Source organism: Microchirus variegatus (genome assembly GCF_963457635.1).
Source record: "Microchirus variegatus genome assembly, chromosome: 22".
NCBI classification, from domain to species: Eukaryota; Metazoa; Chordata; class Actinopteri; order Pleuronectiformes; family Soleidae; genus Microchirus; species Microchirus variegatus.
Window position 1 is genome coordinate 18,749,404 of NC_139823.1, and position 17,165 is coordinate 18,766,568.

A 17,165-nucleotide genomic window follows, 5' to 3' on the forward strand; every position below is an offset into this window, starting at 1 on the left:
TCAAATTTCCCCCCCTGTCTTTATTTGTGAAGCGCTTTAGAGCAACCACAGTGGACCAAAGAGTGCTGAGCAGAATAAAGAAGACTTCAGAGGTCACACCAGGCCAATGAAATAATACTTTATAAAGACATATCCTGACGTTAATGCGAGCGATTCATCGTTTCATACAAAAACGCTTTAGTGTGTATATATACACTACCGTTCAAAAGTTTAGGGTCGCCCGTACACCTATATTTGTTGTGTTTTCCATTAAAAGTCAGACTTTTATTCATTCAGAGTTGCAAAATGAATAGAAAATATAGTCAAGACATTGACAAGATTAGAAATAATCGTCAAAGAACCAGCAAAACAGTTTTCAGCTGTGCTAACGTCATTGCACAAGGGTTTTCAAGGGTTTTCTAATCATCCAATAGCCTTCTAACGTTGTTAGCAAACACAATGTAGGGTTAAGACACTGGACATGGGTCGTTTACTACATTAACAATGTATAGAGTGTATTTTCCTTCAAAAGGACATTTCTCAAAAAAAAAAAAAAATCTGAAATGTTTATTTTTTTCCTCAAAATTTTTATTTTTTTTCCTCAAAATTTTTAAAAAAATTTCTCAAATTTTTTTTTTCCTCAAAATTTAATGTTGCTTTCTCAAATTTCTTTTTTTTTTCTTAAAATGTGATTTTTTTTTCTCAAAATGTTATTTTTTTCTCAAAATTTAATATTGTTTTCTCAAGTTTCCATTTTTTTTCTCAAAATATAATTTTCTTTAAAAAAAAAAATTCTGAAAATTTTAATTTTTTTCTGTTGTATTCATTGAAAAAAAGTGCTTTTCCTTCAAAAATAAGGACATTTCTAACTTTTGAACGGTAGTGTCGCTAAAACGACCAAAAATTTTGTCATGTTAGAAAATAAAACGGTAATTTCCTTACAAACCGTTTCTCGTGCATCCAGACATTATATATCAGCCATATCACCCAGGATTTATCCATAATATTTCTATATTATTTTCCCATTATTCCACCTGTGTGTCACAGAAACCACACATCTCCGAGGTTGACGCGTTAAAATGATCTAATGTGGTTGTTTACATGTGAATGTGTGTGTGGGCCGTTAGCATGTGGACGTCTGAGAGGCTCAAACTAACCCGTGTTTGGACGCCTGAGCAGTGTGGTCAGCAGATATCTCCACCTCTCTACCTGTGTGTCTGTACGGCTGCCTCCAGCATGTGTCACTGTCGTCCTAATCTTCACTGACGACCAGGAAACACAACAACACAGTGTGTGTGTGTGTGTGTGTGTGTGTGTCCACCTGACGCTCATCCCAACCTCTGTCCTGTCCGATCCTCTCACCCCAGGCTGATGAGCGTTACCGTAAGAACATTCAGGGATCTCCTCAGACTGCGCCTCCTCCCAAGCAGCCTCCTCTTCCTCCCCGCTCCTCTGAACCCTTCTCCAACGGCGCCTCCTCCTCCGAGGCCTCAGCCATGCACCGACCCATGGAGCCTCAGGTAACTTCCTCCCTCCTCCTTTTTTCCCCTCCCTTTTCTCTCACCTCAGTGACACAAAGTGACCACACGAGGCAGCAGTAGACCAGCAGCTCCTGTGTCCCCCGTGAGCTAAAATCACTGATTTTCTCTCTTTGGTTGAAGAGAGCGAGACATTTACAAACTTCAGTTTTCACTTTGACAAATCTGTTCCTCAGATATCATAGACCTAAGACTGTGACTTATGTCACTCCTGGTTGAACACACCTCTGTGTCGTGCTGTGCTTTGTCTGCATGTGTATTCTAGAAATTTAGATACACGTACACTACTGTTCAAAGGTTTGGGCTCACCTATATTTGAGTTTTCCATTAAAAGTCAGGCTTTTATTCATCAAGAGTTGCAAAATGAATAGAAAATATAGTCAAGACACTGACAAGATTAGAAATATTGATTTTTATTCCAAAAATTAAAAAAAAATTAAAATATTTTTATTAAAAAAAAGTTTTTTAAAAGCATTTTTTAAAAAATGTTAAAAAAAATTCTCAAAGCTTGAATTTTTTTTTTTCTCAAAAAAATATTTTTTCCACCTTTTTTTTTTCTCAAAATGTTTTTTTTCTCAACATTTATTTTTCTCAAAAATGTAAAAAAAATAGTCAAATTTCATCAAAAATCGTCAAAAATTAAAAAATGTTTCTCAAAATTTTTTATTTCTTTTCTCAAAAAATGAAAAAAAAATCTCAAAATGTCAAAATAAAAATTATTTCCCCCCCTCAAAATAAAAAAAAATGCTTTTTTTTCCCTCAAAATGTAATTTTTTGCCTCAAAATCTTTCAAATTTGTATTTTTTCCTCAAATTTTGTATTTATTTCTCAAAATTTCTTATACCTAATTGAAAAAAAAAGTGCTTTTCCTTCCAAGTGACCCCAAACTTATGAACGATAGTGTACATAAAGCCGCACACATCTTCCCTCATGTCTCACTGTGTTGTCTGCTTGTTTCACCTCCCTCCCTCCTCCTCCTCCTCCTCCCTTCCTCCCTCCCTCGCTCCCTAAAAGGTGCAGTGGTCCCACCTGGCTGCTCTAAAAAGCAGCAACAGCGCCGCCCCCTCTCCTCCTCTTCCTCCTCCTCCTCCTCCTGCGCCGCCCGTGGTCGCTCGCTCGCAGTCCTTCAGCGAGCCTGTCGGCGGCGGCGGCGGCGGCGGCGGCGTGGCCTCTAGCTTTGCACAACTGCACCTGCGTTCACAGGACCCCCACCATCACCAACACCACCACCACCCATCGCCCGCACGCACTGACCCCCAGCCCCAACCTCCCCTCCACCACCCTCAGGCCCAGACTAGAGTCGAGCACCAGGCCGGCGGCAGCGAGGAGGTGCCTCCAAAGGTAAGGAGCTGACGAGGGCCTCCTTTCCCCCCCCCACCCGATCCTCCACTCCTTTCTCCCTCCTCCACCTCCTCTCATTCATCTGTTTGTCACTCATGTTCAATCAGTTCAATCACTGGCTACTTAACCAAAGGCTTACTGACCAAAAACCCACGTCAGACGTCTTAAGAATGAGTTTTTATGCATTTTCTTTCTTATGAAACAGATTTTTTCCATCTGGAAACTGAAGTTTGCAAACTGCTCTCCCTCCCACACCAAACCCCCATAGAGAAAATCAGCGATTTTAGGTCACAGAACACAGGGAGCTGCTGGTCTACTGCTGCCTCGTGTGGTCACTGTGTGTCACTGAGGTTAATCTGAACAAAGGATTTCACAAAACACAGAATTTTTTACGAAATAACACATTTGAACTCAGTGATGGAGGCATCAGTGGATCAACAACTCCTGTGAACTCCTGTGAGCTGTGATGTTAAATCGCCGATTTTCTCTTTGGGGTTTGGTGTGAGGAGAGTGAAAAGTTTAAAATCCAGTTGGAAAAAGTCAGAAAGCAAAGTGTTGAGATGTTATACACTGAACTATTCTGAACTATTCCTTCAAAAAGTACAGTTTTGAAGTCTTTAAATGACACAAATGTGACTGTTGTCTCTGAATGTGTCTCTGAATGTGTCTCCTTCAGGTCCCGGTGAGGACAACATCCAGGTCTCCGGTGCTGTCTCGTCGTGAGTCTCCTCTGCCATCGCAGCCCAGTAACCAGGGCGGCCAGAGGAACGCTGGCAGGTCAGTGAAGTGAACTCAGAATCCATATAATAACAATTATAACTGTCATTGTTTTAAGCCTTTAAACTGCTGTAAACCTTTATTTTTAGACACATTTCAAAAATTCTTTCCACTTTATTTTAATGCTTTTAAATTCTACTCTGGATGTGTTTTATAATCTTTTTTTTATACATATGTATGTGTATATGTATATACACATATATATATATATATGTATATGTTTGTATATATGTGTATATGTATATCTTTACATACACACATATACATACATATACAATACAATGTAGTTAGTCGAATAGAGATGTATGTGATGTAAATAATGAAATAAAACCATGTTTGTTGACAGTAACGTAGAGCAGCGCCCCCTGTGGGACCGCGTGGAGAAGCTGCAGCCTCGGCCCGGCAGTGGCAGCTCCTCCGGCTCGTCCAACTCCAGCTCTCAGGCCAGTTCTGGGGACCGCTTCAGGCCCCGCTGTGAGTCTCCTGGTACTGTACACGCCTGCATTTACATTACATAACTCACTGTACTGTAACAGCATCATTATCACGTCGTCACAGCTGACAACTAACGTCTGCTGGAGTTTAAATAAACCAGTTTATTTGCTTCCGCTCAGTTGTCGTTAAGGGGAAATTTGGACTATTTTAAAGGAACATTAGTGATTAAAATGTTTACTTACTTTAGTAGTTGTTACCCGTCCAACAATGGTTTTTTTTCTGCTTCTTCTACTGTGAAACCTCCTGATTCTGAGGACTCTGGGTCTCACCCAGGCTGCTTTTCTGCTAACAGCCAGTAGAGGGAGTAGAGAGTGCCCCCAATCTCCCTGCAACAAGACATTTAACCAACACAATGACCCCAAATGCTGTTAAATTTGTCGCTAAATAGTAGCCACTTAACGTACGGCGTGTTTCCATGACGTCTGATCGGAAAAAGATGCGATTGACGTCATGTTTACGCGCCGCTGCACCGGAGTCCAGGCACAGTTTACCAGCTAGCTCCATTAGCGCCGTTAGCGTGCTTACAGTGGAACTAGAGCGGTCTGTTTATTACAGGAAAAGATCAGAGCTATAAATAACGTTAGCGTACCTGTGTAACTGCATATGTGTGCGTCTGTTTTTAAAGTTTAGCGTTAACTTTAGAGACTAATTTTAACAATCGGGGAGTCGCGTAAACATGACGTCACATGCGTCTTCTTCCGGTCAGTCGTCATGCGTTAACGGTGTCGGGTTTTCGTGCTGCGGCAACGGAGTCCGGTTACCGTTTACCAGTTAGCTGCGTTAGCTCCTTTAGCACCGTTAGCGCGGCTAGAGTCAAACTGTAGCGGTCTGTTTATTAAAGGAAAAGATCAGCGCTACAAATAACGTTAGCGTACCTGTGTACTGCGTATGTGTGCGTCTGTTTTTAAAGTTTAGCGTTACTTTAGAGACTCATTTTAACAATCGGGAGTCACGTAAACATGACGTCACGACGCCGTTAACGTGCTCGGTGCGACGAAATAGCCTTTGTAATAGCTTACTGCATCATTGGCAGACAGCTCATCGGAAGTAGTCAAGCTGGATTATTGAAAACCAGGAAGTGACGGTGCATATAGTTGGTGTTTTTCTGAAAACTTAACTTCCTCCTCTTCCTCCTCCTCCTCTCAAAGCTTCCTCCAAATCTGAAGGATCTCCGCTCCAACGACCCGAAAACGTCCCCAAGAAGCAGGACGAGAAGAACGCGGCGAGGCCGACTCGACCGGCGGTGAGTCTTGTCGTCTTGTTTCCGCGTCGCTGCTCGTTACAATGACATCGTACACGAGTGTGGAAACGTGATGCGTTTCTCTTGTTTTCTCATTTTGTTCAACCACCTGATGTTGTTGGGGGGGGAACCCTCTTTAGGGCGATGTGGTAAGCCCTCGTTACAGAGATTACACAGTCACGCCTCTGCTATGCCTGCACCATTGCCTCACTCATTGCTTAATACGCTTGATGATGGAAAGTTAATCCCAAATGTGACGTGTTATCGCCTCCTGCTGGCTATTTTCTTAATGCCTGTGCAACTTTATTGCTTGTCGCACACGGAGCACACGAAGGGTCAAACCCTCGTCACCTGCTTCCTGAGCCGGGATTTGAATGCGAACACATTTGAATGTAAACTCTCTCCTCCTGTTCCCTTGTACTTGTCTCACCTGGCTTTTGTCGCTGCTTAATCTGTGGCTTTGTTGAACAAAGAGAGGGAAAGCGTCCCGACCTCTTGTCATGCTCATCACTGGCCTTACAAGACGATATTAGTGAGAAAACAAGCATTTTAAGAGTGATTGTATCAGGAACTGGCGCTTTTTTAGCACCAGGCTCACCTAAAAAACAAACCTCAGCAGCTTTATTTCACTGTGGGAGAGCTCTCAACTTCTGTCCTGCACCAAACCCCTAGAGAAATCTAAGAAATTTTGAGAAATATATCAAAAATTTGAGAAAAAAAATACAAATTTGAAATATTTGTTTTTAATCTTGAGGAAAAAAAATTTTTTGAGAAAAAAAATTTGATCTTGAGAAAAAAATACAAATTTTAAAAAGAAAAAAAATTATAATTTTGAGTGGAAAAAAATTATTTTGAGAAAAAAATTACCATTTTGAGAAAAACTAATAAAATCTTCGGGGAAAATTTATGAGAAAAAAATTGTAAATTTTGAGGGAAAAAAAAAAGTTAACTTTGAGGGGGAAAAAAAGTTAATTTTTGAGGAAAAAAAATTTACTTTTGAGAAAAAAAAATTAAATTTTGAGGAAAAAAAAATAAATTTTGAGGAAAAATAAATAAATTTTAAGGAAAAAAAATTAAATTTTGAGGAAAAAAAATAAATTTTTAGAACTTTTTTTTCCCCAAAGAAACGTCTCACTCTCTTCAACCAAACCCCATCGAGAAAATCAGTGATTTTAGCTCACAGGGACACAGGAGCTGCTGGTCTACTGCTGCCTCGTGTGGTCACTTTGTGTCACTGGGGTTAATCTGAACGAACGATTTCAAAAGCCGAATTGACAAAATAACACATTTGAATTTAGTGATGAAGGCAGCAGTGGATCAACAACTCCTGTGAACTCCTGTGTGCTGTGACGTTAAAATCGCTGTTTTTCTCCATGGGGTTTGGTGTGGTATGTGGTAGGATCCATGTTTTCCTCAGCACTGGGGTCCACACAGCGTCGTAAGTCAGTACCTCATGCAAACACTCTTCAGGAAGACCTGGAACAACACTTTAAATGCTCCTCGGAACACAATTGTAACACAACACTCTCTGCAGGACCTGACCGCTCTGGCTAAAGAGCTCCGCGCCGTGGACGACGTACGACCTCCTCACAAAGTCACCGACTACTCCTCCTCCAGCGAGGACTCGGGCACCACGGACGAGGAGGACGACGAGGAGGTGGACCAGGAGGCCGGAGAGGAGTCCACCTCAGGAGCTGAGGACTCCAGAGCTGGGTAGGTCCACGTTCTCTCCTCATCGTCTCGTTGTTGTTGCTGCTCCTGTTGTTGTTGTTGTTGCTTTTTAATGTCAGATGTCGATCCATCAATGCGCTGCACGGCCTTTTTTCCTGCATGGCTTTTTTAACACTGGTCTGGTTATGGACGTCAGATATCCCCATGGCTTCCGCAGGAGGCTGAGCAACGGGGAGACGGAGTCGGCCAAGACCATGCTGGTCAAAGACTCTGAGAGCGAGGCGGCCATGACGCCCTCTAAAGACGGCACGCTGGTCATCAGACAGGTATGTTTGGAAATGATTGTTTTCTTTCAAATGTCACCGACTGTTGACTTTTTACATGTAGTTTAATTTGTGTTTAACGAGGGTTTAGCATCACGTTTTTTTCCTGTTGTGTCCAAGAAGAAGTCGTGACTTTTTCAGCAGCTGGGATTAAAAAGAACAGTGACAGTGACTGTTGAGCCGCTTTTCATTATACAGAGATAGATTTAGTAGAATATGGAATTATAAGTAGATTTTGGAACTTTAAGTAGAATTTGGGATTATGTAGATTTAGGAAGTTTGAGTAGATTTTGAAAAAGGAGATTTTGGAACTTAAAGTAGAATTTTGGAACTTCATGTAGATTTTGAAAATTTAAGTAGAATTTGGAATTATAAGTAGAATTTGAAACGTTAAATAGATTTTGTAATTATAAGTAGAATTTGAAACGTTAAATAGATTTTGAAATTTAAAGTAGAATTTGGAACTTAACATAGAATTTGAAACATTATGTAGAATTTGAAACTTTAAGTAGATTTTGAAATTTTAAATAGAATCTGGAATTATAAGTAGATTTTGTAATTATAAGTAGAATTTGAAACTTAAAGTAGATTTTGAAATTCTAAATAGAATCTGGAATTATAAGTAGATTTTGTAATTAAAGTATAATTTGGAACTTTATGTAGAATTTTAGATTTTAAGTAGATTTTTGAACTTTAAGATACATTTTAAATTTTAAGCAGATTTTTGAACTTTAAGTTGAATTTGGATCTTTAAGTAGATATTGGAATATAAGTAGATTTTGGAGCTTTCAGTAGAATTTGGAATTCTAAGTAGATTTTTAGGATGATTTAAGTCTTTTTTTAACTTAAATCTTCAGTTGGACATTGTTGGCTTTGATTCTTGCGTCGTGTTCGTGACTCTTCAGTGACGACTCTCTGACCAATCAGAAGCCGGCAGTCTGTCGACTATCGGCCAAAATAGATTTGTAGTCGGAACTCGGAACTTGAAAGTCTAAGTTTGCGTTTGCGACTTCCGAGTTCCGAGGTAAGAGTCACGGTCAGCTGCAGCAGCAGCAGCAGCAGCACCTTCCTCAGCCTCCACAGCCTCCTGTGACTCCGGCTCAAACATCTGCCTGTTCTTGCTTCCAGAGCACCGCTGAAATAAAGCGGTTGGTCAGTCTCTCCTCCACCTCCTCCTCCTCCTCCACCACCACCTCCTCATCCATGAGCGGCTCTGGTCACGGCCTCGGCCAGACCCCGCCCCCCAGCCACGGGCTCCCAGAGAAAAACGGCTTTGCCGGCCGCATTCACCACCTACCAGACCTTATCCAGCAGAGCCATCACCCTCCTTCCTCCTCCACCATCGTCCCTCCCTCCTCCTCCTCCTCCTCCTTCTCCGCCTCCTCCTCCTTCTCCTCCTTCTCTACATCCTTCCCATCATCATCTAGCCATGCCAGTCCTGCCATGTCCCCACAGAACCCTCTGGACCAGCTCACTGCCATAGAGGTAGGTCTCCCCCCCCCCCCCCAACCCCCACTCATCACTGAGACCAGCACTGAGGACTGGACGGTGGACATGGACATATGTGGATGTGTGTGTGGACATGGACGTGTGTGGACATGGACATGGACGTGTGTGGACATGGACATGGACGTGTGTGTGGACATGGACGTGTGTGTGAACATGGACATGTGTGTGGTCATGGACATGTGTGTGTGGACATGGATGCGTGTGTGGACATGAACATGGACGTGTGTTTGTGGACATGTGGGACATGATATTCAATTCAAGATTCAAGATTCAAGATTCAAGGTGCTTTATTTATCCCGAGGGAAATTATTGTGCAATAATTGGGAGGTAAAAGTGTAGATGTACAAGAGTTAAAAGATACATAAAATAAAATAAAATAAAATAAAATAAAATATTTAGTTTAGTCAAAGAGCAGCTGCAAATAATTTGAGTTCATGATCATGAAAAATAAGTAGAAGAGAAATCACTAAAATGTGTACGAGAAACAGTCAAATATAACTTTATTAACACACAATGTTATAAAAACGTTTAAAAAGTACTCGCAATAAACAAGAGTGTGGTAAATTTTAATATATTTAAAAAAATTTACTACAGTTTTTTGGTAACAAGTCCTTTTTCGCAATAACACATTTTTGCAATTTTTTCCCCTCACGCTAACGTTATAGCATTTTTGGAAATTTGTAAATATGTTTGACAAAAAAAATTAGTTTATTTTCTGGGGAAAATTATTTATATTAAATGATGTCATTTGTTTTTGTAAAAAAAATCTTTCCTCAGTGTTTTGTGTAAATTTAGTAAACTGTTGCAATTCCTTTTTTTCCCCAATTTTTACGTAAACATTAACCATTTTTTATGACATTAATGACATGTTTTTGTATTATTATAGCATTTTCATATTTTTTATAGAACTAAATCCTTTGTTGTGGTGTTAATTACACATTTTTGTGAAATTACCACATTTTCTTCTTTAAAAAAAAAACTAATTTAAGTAAATTTTCTTGCATTAATAGCATGTTTTTTCTGTAATTCTAACACTTTTAGTCTATATTTTTTGCACAAAACACACACATATGAAGGTAGATTACAAACAGTAGGCTCCGCCCATTTAAATTTAAATGACATTTAAAGGATCAGAGTTATTTTGGTCTGGATAATAATGAGTTTGGACTGATTTTTCACATTTTTAACTTCATATTATTGAGACTTTTATTGTTTCAAAGGTGAATATCTTATAATTGATAAAACAAATAATTTGCAGATGCTCTTTTCTCGTCTTTAAACAGTTTTAGACGAACATAAATCATTGTTTCTGATCCACACGTGTTCATATCCACCGTCCAGTCTGGTGCTCTCACCCTCTCTCACCCTCTCTCACCCTCTCTCACCCTCTCTCACCCTCTCTCACCCTTCACTCTGGCTTCACTCTGGCTCACCTCTGCCCCCTTCTGGCTGACCTCACACCTACTCTGAGCGGCTGCAACCTCCTTCTCTGCTAACACTGGTGCCTCCTGGTGGTAGAACGCGGTCAGGGCGTGGAGGAGACGAGAGGACTTTATTATTAATCCTGATTCAGGATGTTTGGTGGTGGACTTCCTGTCTCTGTGTCTCTGTTGTGCCTGAGCTTCATTAGCAGCAGATTTATCTTCTTTTTCTTCCTAACGCTTCACAGCAGCTGAGATCAGATCAGTGTTTGGATCGCTCCTCACTTCTCCTCACTTCTCCTCCTCCTCTCCTCCTCTCTTTCTTCTTTTTCCAATAACATTTGTGTCGTCGTCAGAACAATCGCTAACACGACGACTTGTGCGTCGTCTTTTTCCTTTGTTCTAAAAACTCAAATGTGTTTTCTGTCAACATTCTTCCTCTTTGTTTGTCATAAAAAGTGTTTTTACGAGGCCTAAGAGGCAGACGTGTTCCAGGAGATAATTTTAAGTAGATTTTGAAACTTTAAGTGGAATTGAAACTTCAAGTAGATTTCAGTAGAATTTGAAATTTAAAGTATTTTGAAATTTTAAGTAGATTTCGAAACTTCAAGTAGAATTTGGAACTTTAAGTAGATTCTCAAACTTGTAGTAGAATTTTGAATTATAAGTAGATTTTAGAACTTTAAGTAGAATTTGAAACTTTAAGCAGTTTTTTGAAACTTTAAGTAGAATTTGAAATTTAAAGTATTTTGAAATTTTAAGTAGATTTAGAAACTTTAAGTAGAATTTGGAACTTTAAGTAGATTCTCAAACTTGTAGTAGAATTTTGAATTATAAGTAGATTTTAGAACTTTAAGTAGAATTTGAAACTTTAAGTAGATTTTGAAACTTTAAGTAGAATTTGAAATTTTAAGTAGATTTTGAAACTTTAAGTAGAATTTAGAACTTTAAGTAGAATTTTGAATTATAAGTAAATTTTAGAACTTTAAGCAGAATTTGGAACTTAAAGTAGATTCTGAAACTTAAAGTAGAATTTGGAATTATAAATAGATTTTGAAACTTTAAGTCGAGTTTACATTTTAAAGTCAAATTTGGAATTATATGTAGATTTTGGAACTTTAAGTAGAATTTATAACTTTAAGTCGAATTTGGAATTAGAAGTAGATTTTGAAACTTTAAGTAGAATTTGAAACTTTAAGTAGATTTTAGAATTATTAGTTGATTTTTGAACTTCAAGTACAATTTTGAACTTTATGTAGATTCTGAAACTTTAAGTATAATTTAGAACTTTAAGTAGAATTTTGAATTATAAGTAGATTTTAGAACTTTAAGTAGAATTTAGAATTCAAAACTTTAAATCGAATTTGGAATTAGAAATAGATTTTGAAACTTTAAGTAGATTTAAGTAAATTTTAGAATTATGAGTAGATTTTGAAAATTTAAGTAGAATTTGGAATTTTAAGTAGATTTTGGAACTATAAGTAGATTTTGAAACTTTAGGTAGATTTTTGAATTCTCAGTAGAACATCTCCTCTCTTTCTTCTTTTTCCAATAACATTTGTGTCGTCGTCAGAACAATCGCTAACACGACTGCGCATCGTCTTTTTCCGTTTGTTCTAAAAACTCAAACTTGTCGTCTCTGCCAACATTCCTTTTACTCTCCTGCTTTGTTTGTGTCGTAAAAAGTGTTTTTACGAGGCCTCAGAGGCAGACGTGGATTCCATGTTGTCGTTGTTGTTGTTGTTGTGGTTTAAATCAAAAGTCGTAATGATTCCCCGGCAGAGTCAACAGTTTTTGTAAATGTTGTAAATCTCTCCTCAGTCGCAGTCGGAGAGCAACTCCATGTCCAAACACAAGTCTTCCTCCTCCTTCACTCCCTTCATCGACCCTCGTCTTCTGCAGATCTCTCCGTCCAGCGGCAGCTCCCTCAACAACATGGGTACGTTTAAAAAAACAACAACAACAAAGTTGAGCGCAACGTACGATAATAATATGACGCAAAAATCACGTCCAAGTCGCACATCAGTGTTCTGATTTTAACCAAACTTGGTGCACTTGTTGCTCTCGTGATTCCAAACACTTTTCTAATTTACTTCCATTAGCTCCACCCACCGAGAAGTCGGCCATTTTGAAAAAAAAAAAAATGGCTAGTCTCGTCGCATTTGAACGAACTGGTCCTAGCATGTTTTAGCTAGCCGCGTCAAACTAGGTACATATGTTCTAGACGAGCTAACGATTAAAAGGCGTGGCCTCATCGCTCCGACAAATTTGACGTTAAATTGGCAGGAAAATTACTTATAATGTATTTTTTTTGTCACATTTGTGACAAATTTTGTAATGTTACGTTATTATTAATTTGCTACTCGTAACGTAACATTTTGTAAAATGTAGCTTTTCTTGTCAATTTTATAAATATGCTTTTGTAACATTTTGTAGCGTTATTTAGTAACGTTATATTTTCCTAATTAATTTAGAAATGCTTCTCGTAACTTCGCTTTTTTTTAACTACATTTTTGTTGAATTATTAATATATTTTGTAACGTTTTTGTCATATTTGTTAGATTTTGTGTTAATGTTCCGAACAAGTTTTTAAACATGATTTGCTCACATTTTTGCGATCTTTTGTAACTTGAAATATCAACATATTTTTATTGTAACAATATGATTATTCATGTTTTGTAGCCGTTACATTAATAATATGCTTAAGTGGCAGTTTAAAGGCTCGTTGATTTGACCTCTGATGAGTAAACTTGTTGTTATCGTCCCGTCGTCTCCTCAGCTGCGTTCGGTCAGGACGGACGCCTGGTCGACCCGCTGAGGTCCGACCCGTCTCGCAAAGGCTCGGTCGTCAACGTCAACCCGGTCAACACGCGTCCGCCCAGCGACACGCCGGAGATTCGCAAATACAAGAAGAGGTTCAACTCTGAGATCCTGTGTGCTGCTCTGTGGGGTGAGTGAGGACCAGTGATAACACTCTGACTCTGTAACTGTGACTCTGTGACTGTGTGACTGTGTTCTAGGAGTGAACCTACTGGTCTTTATGTCGAATTTGGAATTAGATGTAGATATTGAAACTTTATGTAGAATTTGTAACTTTAGGTAGATTTAAGTAGATGTTGTTACTTTAAGTAATTTGGAACCTCAAGTACAATTTGGAACTTTATGTAGATTTTGAAACTTTAGGTATAATTTAGAACTTTAAGTAGAATTTTGAATTATTAGTAGATTTTAGAACTTTTAGTATAATTTCAAACTTTAAGTAGAATTTGGAATTATAAGTAGATTTTAGAACTTTAAGTAGAATTTGGAACTTTTAGTAGAATTTGAAACATAAAGTAGAATTAGGAAACTTTAAGTAGATTTTGAAACTTTAAGTAGAATTTAGAACTTTAAGTAGAATTTAGAACTTTAAGTAGAATTTTGAATTATTAGTAGATTTTAGAACTTTTAGTAGAATTTTGAATTATAAGTAGATTTTAGAACTTTAAGTAGAATTTGAAACTTTAAGTAGAATTTAGAACTTTAAGTAGAATTTTGAATTAGAAGTAGATTTTGAAACTTAGAGTAGATTTTGAAACTTTAAGTAGAATTTGAAACTTTAAGTAGATTTAAGTAGATTTTGGAATTATTAGTAGATTATTGAACTTCATGTACATTTTGGAACTTAATGTAGAATTAGGAATTTTAAATAGATTTTAGAACTATGAGTAGATTTTTAAACTTTAGGTAGATTTTTGAATTCTCAGTAGAAAATCTCTTTCTTTTTCCAATAACATTTGTGTCGTCGTCAGAACAATCGATAACCCGACGACGCGTCGTCTTTTCCGTTTGTGTGTTTCCGTCTTTATGTTAGTGTCTGACTGTGTGACTCTGTGTTGCAGGAGTGAACCTGCTGCTGTTTTTGTTAGTGTCTGACTGTGTTATTGTGTGACTCTGTGTTGCAGGAGTGAACCTGCTGCTGTTTTTGTTAGTGTCTGACTGTGTTATTGTGTGACTCTGTGTTGCAGGAGTGAACCTGCTGGTGGGCACAGAGAGTGGACTGATGCTGCTGGACCGCAGCGGTCAGGGCAAAGTTTATCCTCTGATCAACAGACGGAGAATCCAGCAGATGGACGTTCTGGAGGGACTCAACGTGCTGGTCACTATATCAGGTAGAGTTCACACATCAGGAAGAAATTAAATATGATATTATACATACAGTCCACAAGGGGGAGCTGCTAATGTCTGGTTCGTTCTTAAGATTCTTGTTTTTCCATCGTAAATAATATTTTGTAACTTTTATTGTGGTGTGAGTACATTTATTGTCACTTTAGTTATATAGTATTTTGTAAAAATCCAAAGTTTTTGCAAAAAAAATATTTTATACAAAATCTTTGTAAAAAAAAAAAAGAAAAGTATTTAATTAAAAAAAAGTTTTTATTTTTTTGTAATTTCAGTAACATCTTTGTGTAACAACACTATTTTTGCAACTTATTTTAGTGGTGCGAGCACATTAATTGTAATTTTAGTTACATATTTTGTCAAAAAAATATTTTATTAACTTTTTTTATACAAAATCTTTGCGAAAAAATTTAATTTCAATAACGTGTGTGTAACATAACAATAGTCTGTAACCTCTTTTAGTGGCATGAGTACATTTATTATAATTTTAGTAACATATTTTGTTAAAAAAAAACTATTTGGGTGGCATAAATACATTTATTATCATTTTACATAATATAATATTCTATAAAAAAAACTAAAAAACTAGTGCTGTGAGTACATTTATTGTAATTTTAGTAACATAATATTTTGTAGTTATTTTTAAGTGTTGTGAATACATTTATTATATGTTTTTGGAACATAATATTTTGTAAAAACGCCCCCTGCAGGTAAGAAGAACAAACTGCGAGTGTATTACCTGTCGTGGCTCAGGAACAAGATTTTGCACAACGACCCTGAAGTGGAGAAGAAACAGGGTTGGGTCAACGTGGGCGACCTGGAGGGCTGCGTCCACTACAAAGTCGGTACGTTTCACCACGGAATGATCCAGATTTAAACCGACGGACTGTGTGTGTGTGTGTGTGTGTTAATCTGAGTTTGGGTCGTACCACTTGTTCACGAGTGTCTCCTCTTAATCCCAGTGAAGTACGAGAGGATTAAGTTCTTGGTGCTGGCCTTGAAGAACGCTGTGGAGGTGTACGCCTGGGCGCCCAAACCCTACCACAAGTTCATGGCCTTCAAGGTGAGTCTGGTCACATTTACTAAGAATATATTTGCCACTTTATGTCACCTCTGAAGTGACTTTTGTGACTGGGAACTGAAGTTCACTCTCCCACACCAAAGCCCATAGAGAAAACCACTGATTCTAACATCACAGCACACAGGAGTTCACAGGAGTTGTTGATCCACTAAGTTGCCTCCATCACTAACTTACAATATCTCATTTTGTAAAATTCGGCTTTTAAAATATTTAATTTAGACTTCACTCTGTGACACAGAGTGACCACACGAGGCAGCAGTAGACCAGCAGCTCCTGTGTCTCCGCAGGCTAAAAACGGTGATTTTCTCAATGGGATTTGGTGTCTTTTGTTAAACCTCACACAAATGACATAAATCCTTCTCTAACGTCTTCTCTGTTGTTGTTGTTGTTGTAGTCTTTCGGTGACCTGGTGCACCGCCCCCTGCTGGTCGACCTGACTGTGGAGGAGGGTCAGAGGTTAAAGGTCATCTACGGCTCCAGCTCAGGCTTCCACGCCGTGGACGTGGACTCCGGCGCTGTTTACGACATCTACCTGCCCACGCACGTAAGCCTCGTCATTACCCAAATTTTTAATTTGACTCTTTTTTTTTTCCACTTCCTCTAAACGCTTTATCTCTGTTTTGTTTTGTTTTTCCACCTCCTCAGATACAGACCAGCATTCAGTGTCACGCCATCATCATCTTACCAAACACTGACGGGATCGAGCTGCTGGTGTGCTACGAGGACGAGGGCGTCTACGTCAACACCTACGGCCGCATCACCAAGGACGTGGTGCTGCAGTGGGGAGAGATGCCCACTTCAGTGGGTGTGTATCTAACCTCTTCTTCACGGTTGCCCCCATGGATCGGGGGCAGCGTCAGACGCGGCGACGAAAGCGTCATAAAACCATATCTAACTTTAACAAACACAGACATGCTGCATACCCACAGAAAGGTCAGAAACTCAGCTAGAAGCTCATATAAACCAATCTTATGTTAACGAAACACAGTTAAAACACCAACGGATCAAACCAGCAGGAGCGAAAAAACCCGTTACTGCGCACACATTGAAAAGCGGCACCGGAGCGTCAGCGTGATCATGTAAACAAAAAAAACACGTGTAGACTGGACAGCGGAGAATCTACAGATTCCAGCGGTACAATTTTTTATCATTCTACGACCAAGATTCACGGATCCAGCCCCAAAATAAGAGCAAAACAACAACTGACTTTCAAGAAATACAAGCAGAAATATTGTCTTACCTTTGCTGTTTATCAAAACAAGCCATTTCCACAGGAAAAAACCCACTTCTAATGAAGAACTACACTTCCCAGCATGCTTTGGGAACAAATCCCGGTTCTGATTGATAATTACAGAGTGACATTAGATAGTTGTGATTAGAGAAGGGCTAATGTCCGCACAAATGCGTCATATGCATTCATGTCCTTTTGACTCGCTAATGAAGTGATTCACACGCATTTGGAGACCGGGGTCTGATTATACCGGTTTAGAGGTTTAAAACGAGCTGTCAATCACCCTAATTGACCAAGGTAAGCCAGAGCTATGGCGCTGCGTAACTGAAGACGCTGCAGAGTCACAGGGTTGTTATTACGCACCGCACAGGAAGCATCGATTTACAGCGAGTTATCAT

General features: G+C 38.8%; 1 protein-coding gene across 4 annotated transcripts in view; it reads left to right on the top strand.

The window, feature by feature from the left end:
- The window catches only part of LOC310943111 (mitogen-activated protein kinase kinase kinase kinase 4-like), a 47,654-nt gene that overhangs the window by 28,258 nt on the left and 2,231 nt on the right, over positions 1-17,165 (top strand). The window contains exons 15-29 of one of the 4 annotated variants that reach the window (XM_083908625.1): positions 1,347-1,499; positions 2,532-2,858; positions 3,535-3,635; positions 3,982-4,121; positions 5,279-5,382; positions 6,905-7,083; positions 7,238-7,367; positions 8,493-8,849; positions 12,116-12,233; positions 13,074-13,244; positions 14,302-14,445; positions 15,166-15,300; positions 15,418-15,518; positions 15,931-16,080; positions 16,182-16,341. In XM_083908625.1, the coding sequence (XP_083764751.1) occupies positions 1,347-1,499; positions 2,532-2,858; positions 3,535-3,635; positions 3,982-4,121; positions 5,279-5,382; positions 6,905-7,083; positions 7,238-7,367; positions 8,493-8,849; positions 12,116-12,233; positions 13,074-13,244; positions 14,302-14,445; positions 15,166-15,300; positions 15,418-15,518; positions 15,931-16,080; positions 16,182-16,341 (2,470 nt within the window). The remainder of the gene's footprint in view (positions 1-1,346; positions 1,500-2,531; positions 2,859-3,534; positions 3,636-3,981; positions 4,122-5,278; positions 5,383-6,904; positions 7,084-7,237; positions 7,368-8,492; positions 8,850-12,115; positions 12,234-13,073; positions 13,245-14,301; positions 14,446-15,165; positions 15,301-15,417; positions 15,519-15,930; positions 16,081-16,181; positions 16,342-17,165) is intronic. The other 3 variants (XM_083908626.1, XM_083908627.1, XM_083908628.1) reach the window with 3 other exon arrangements.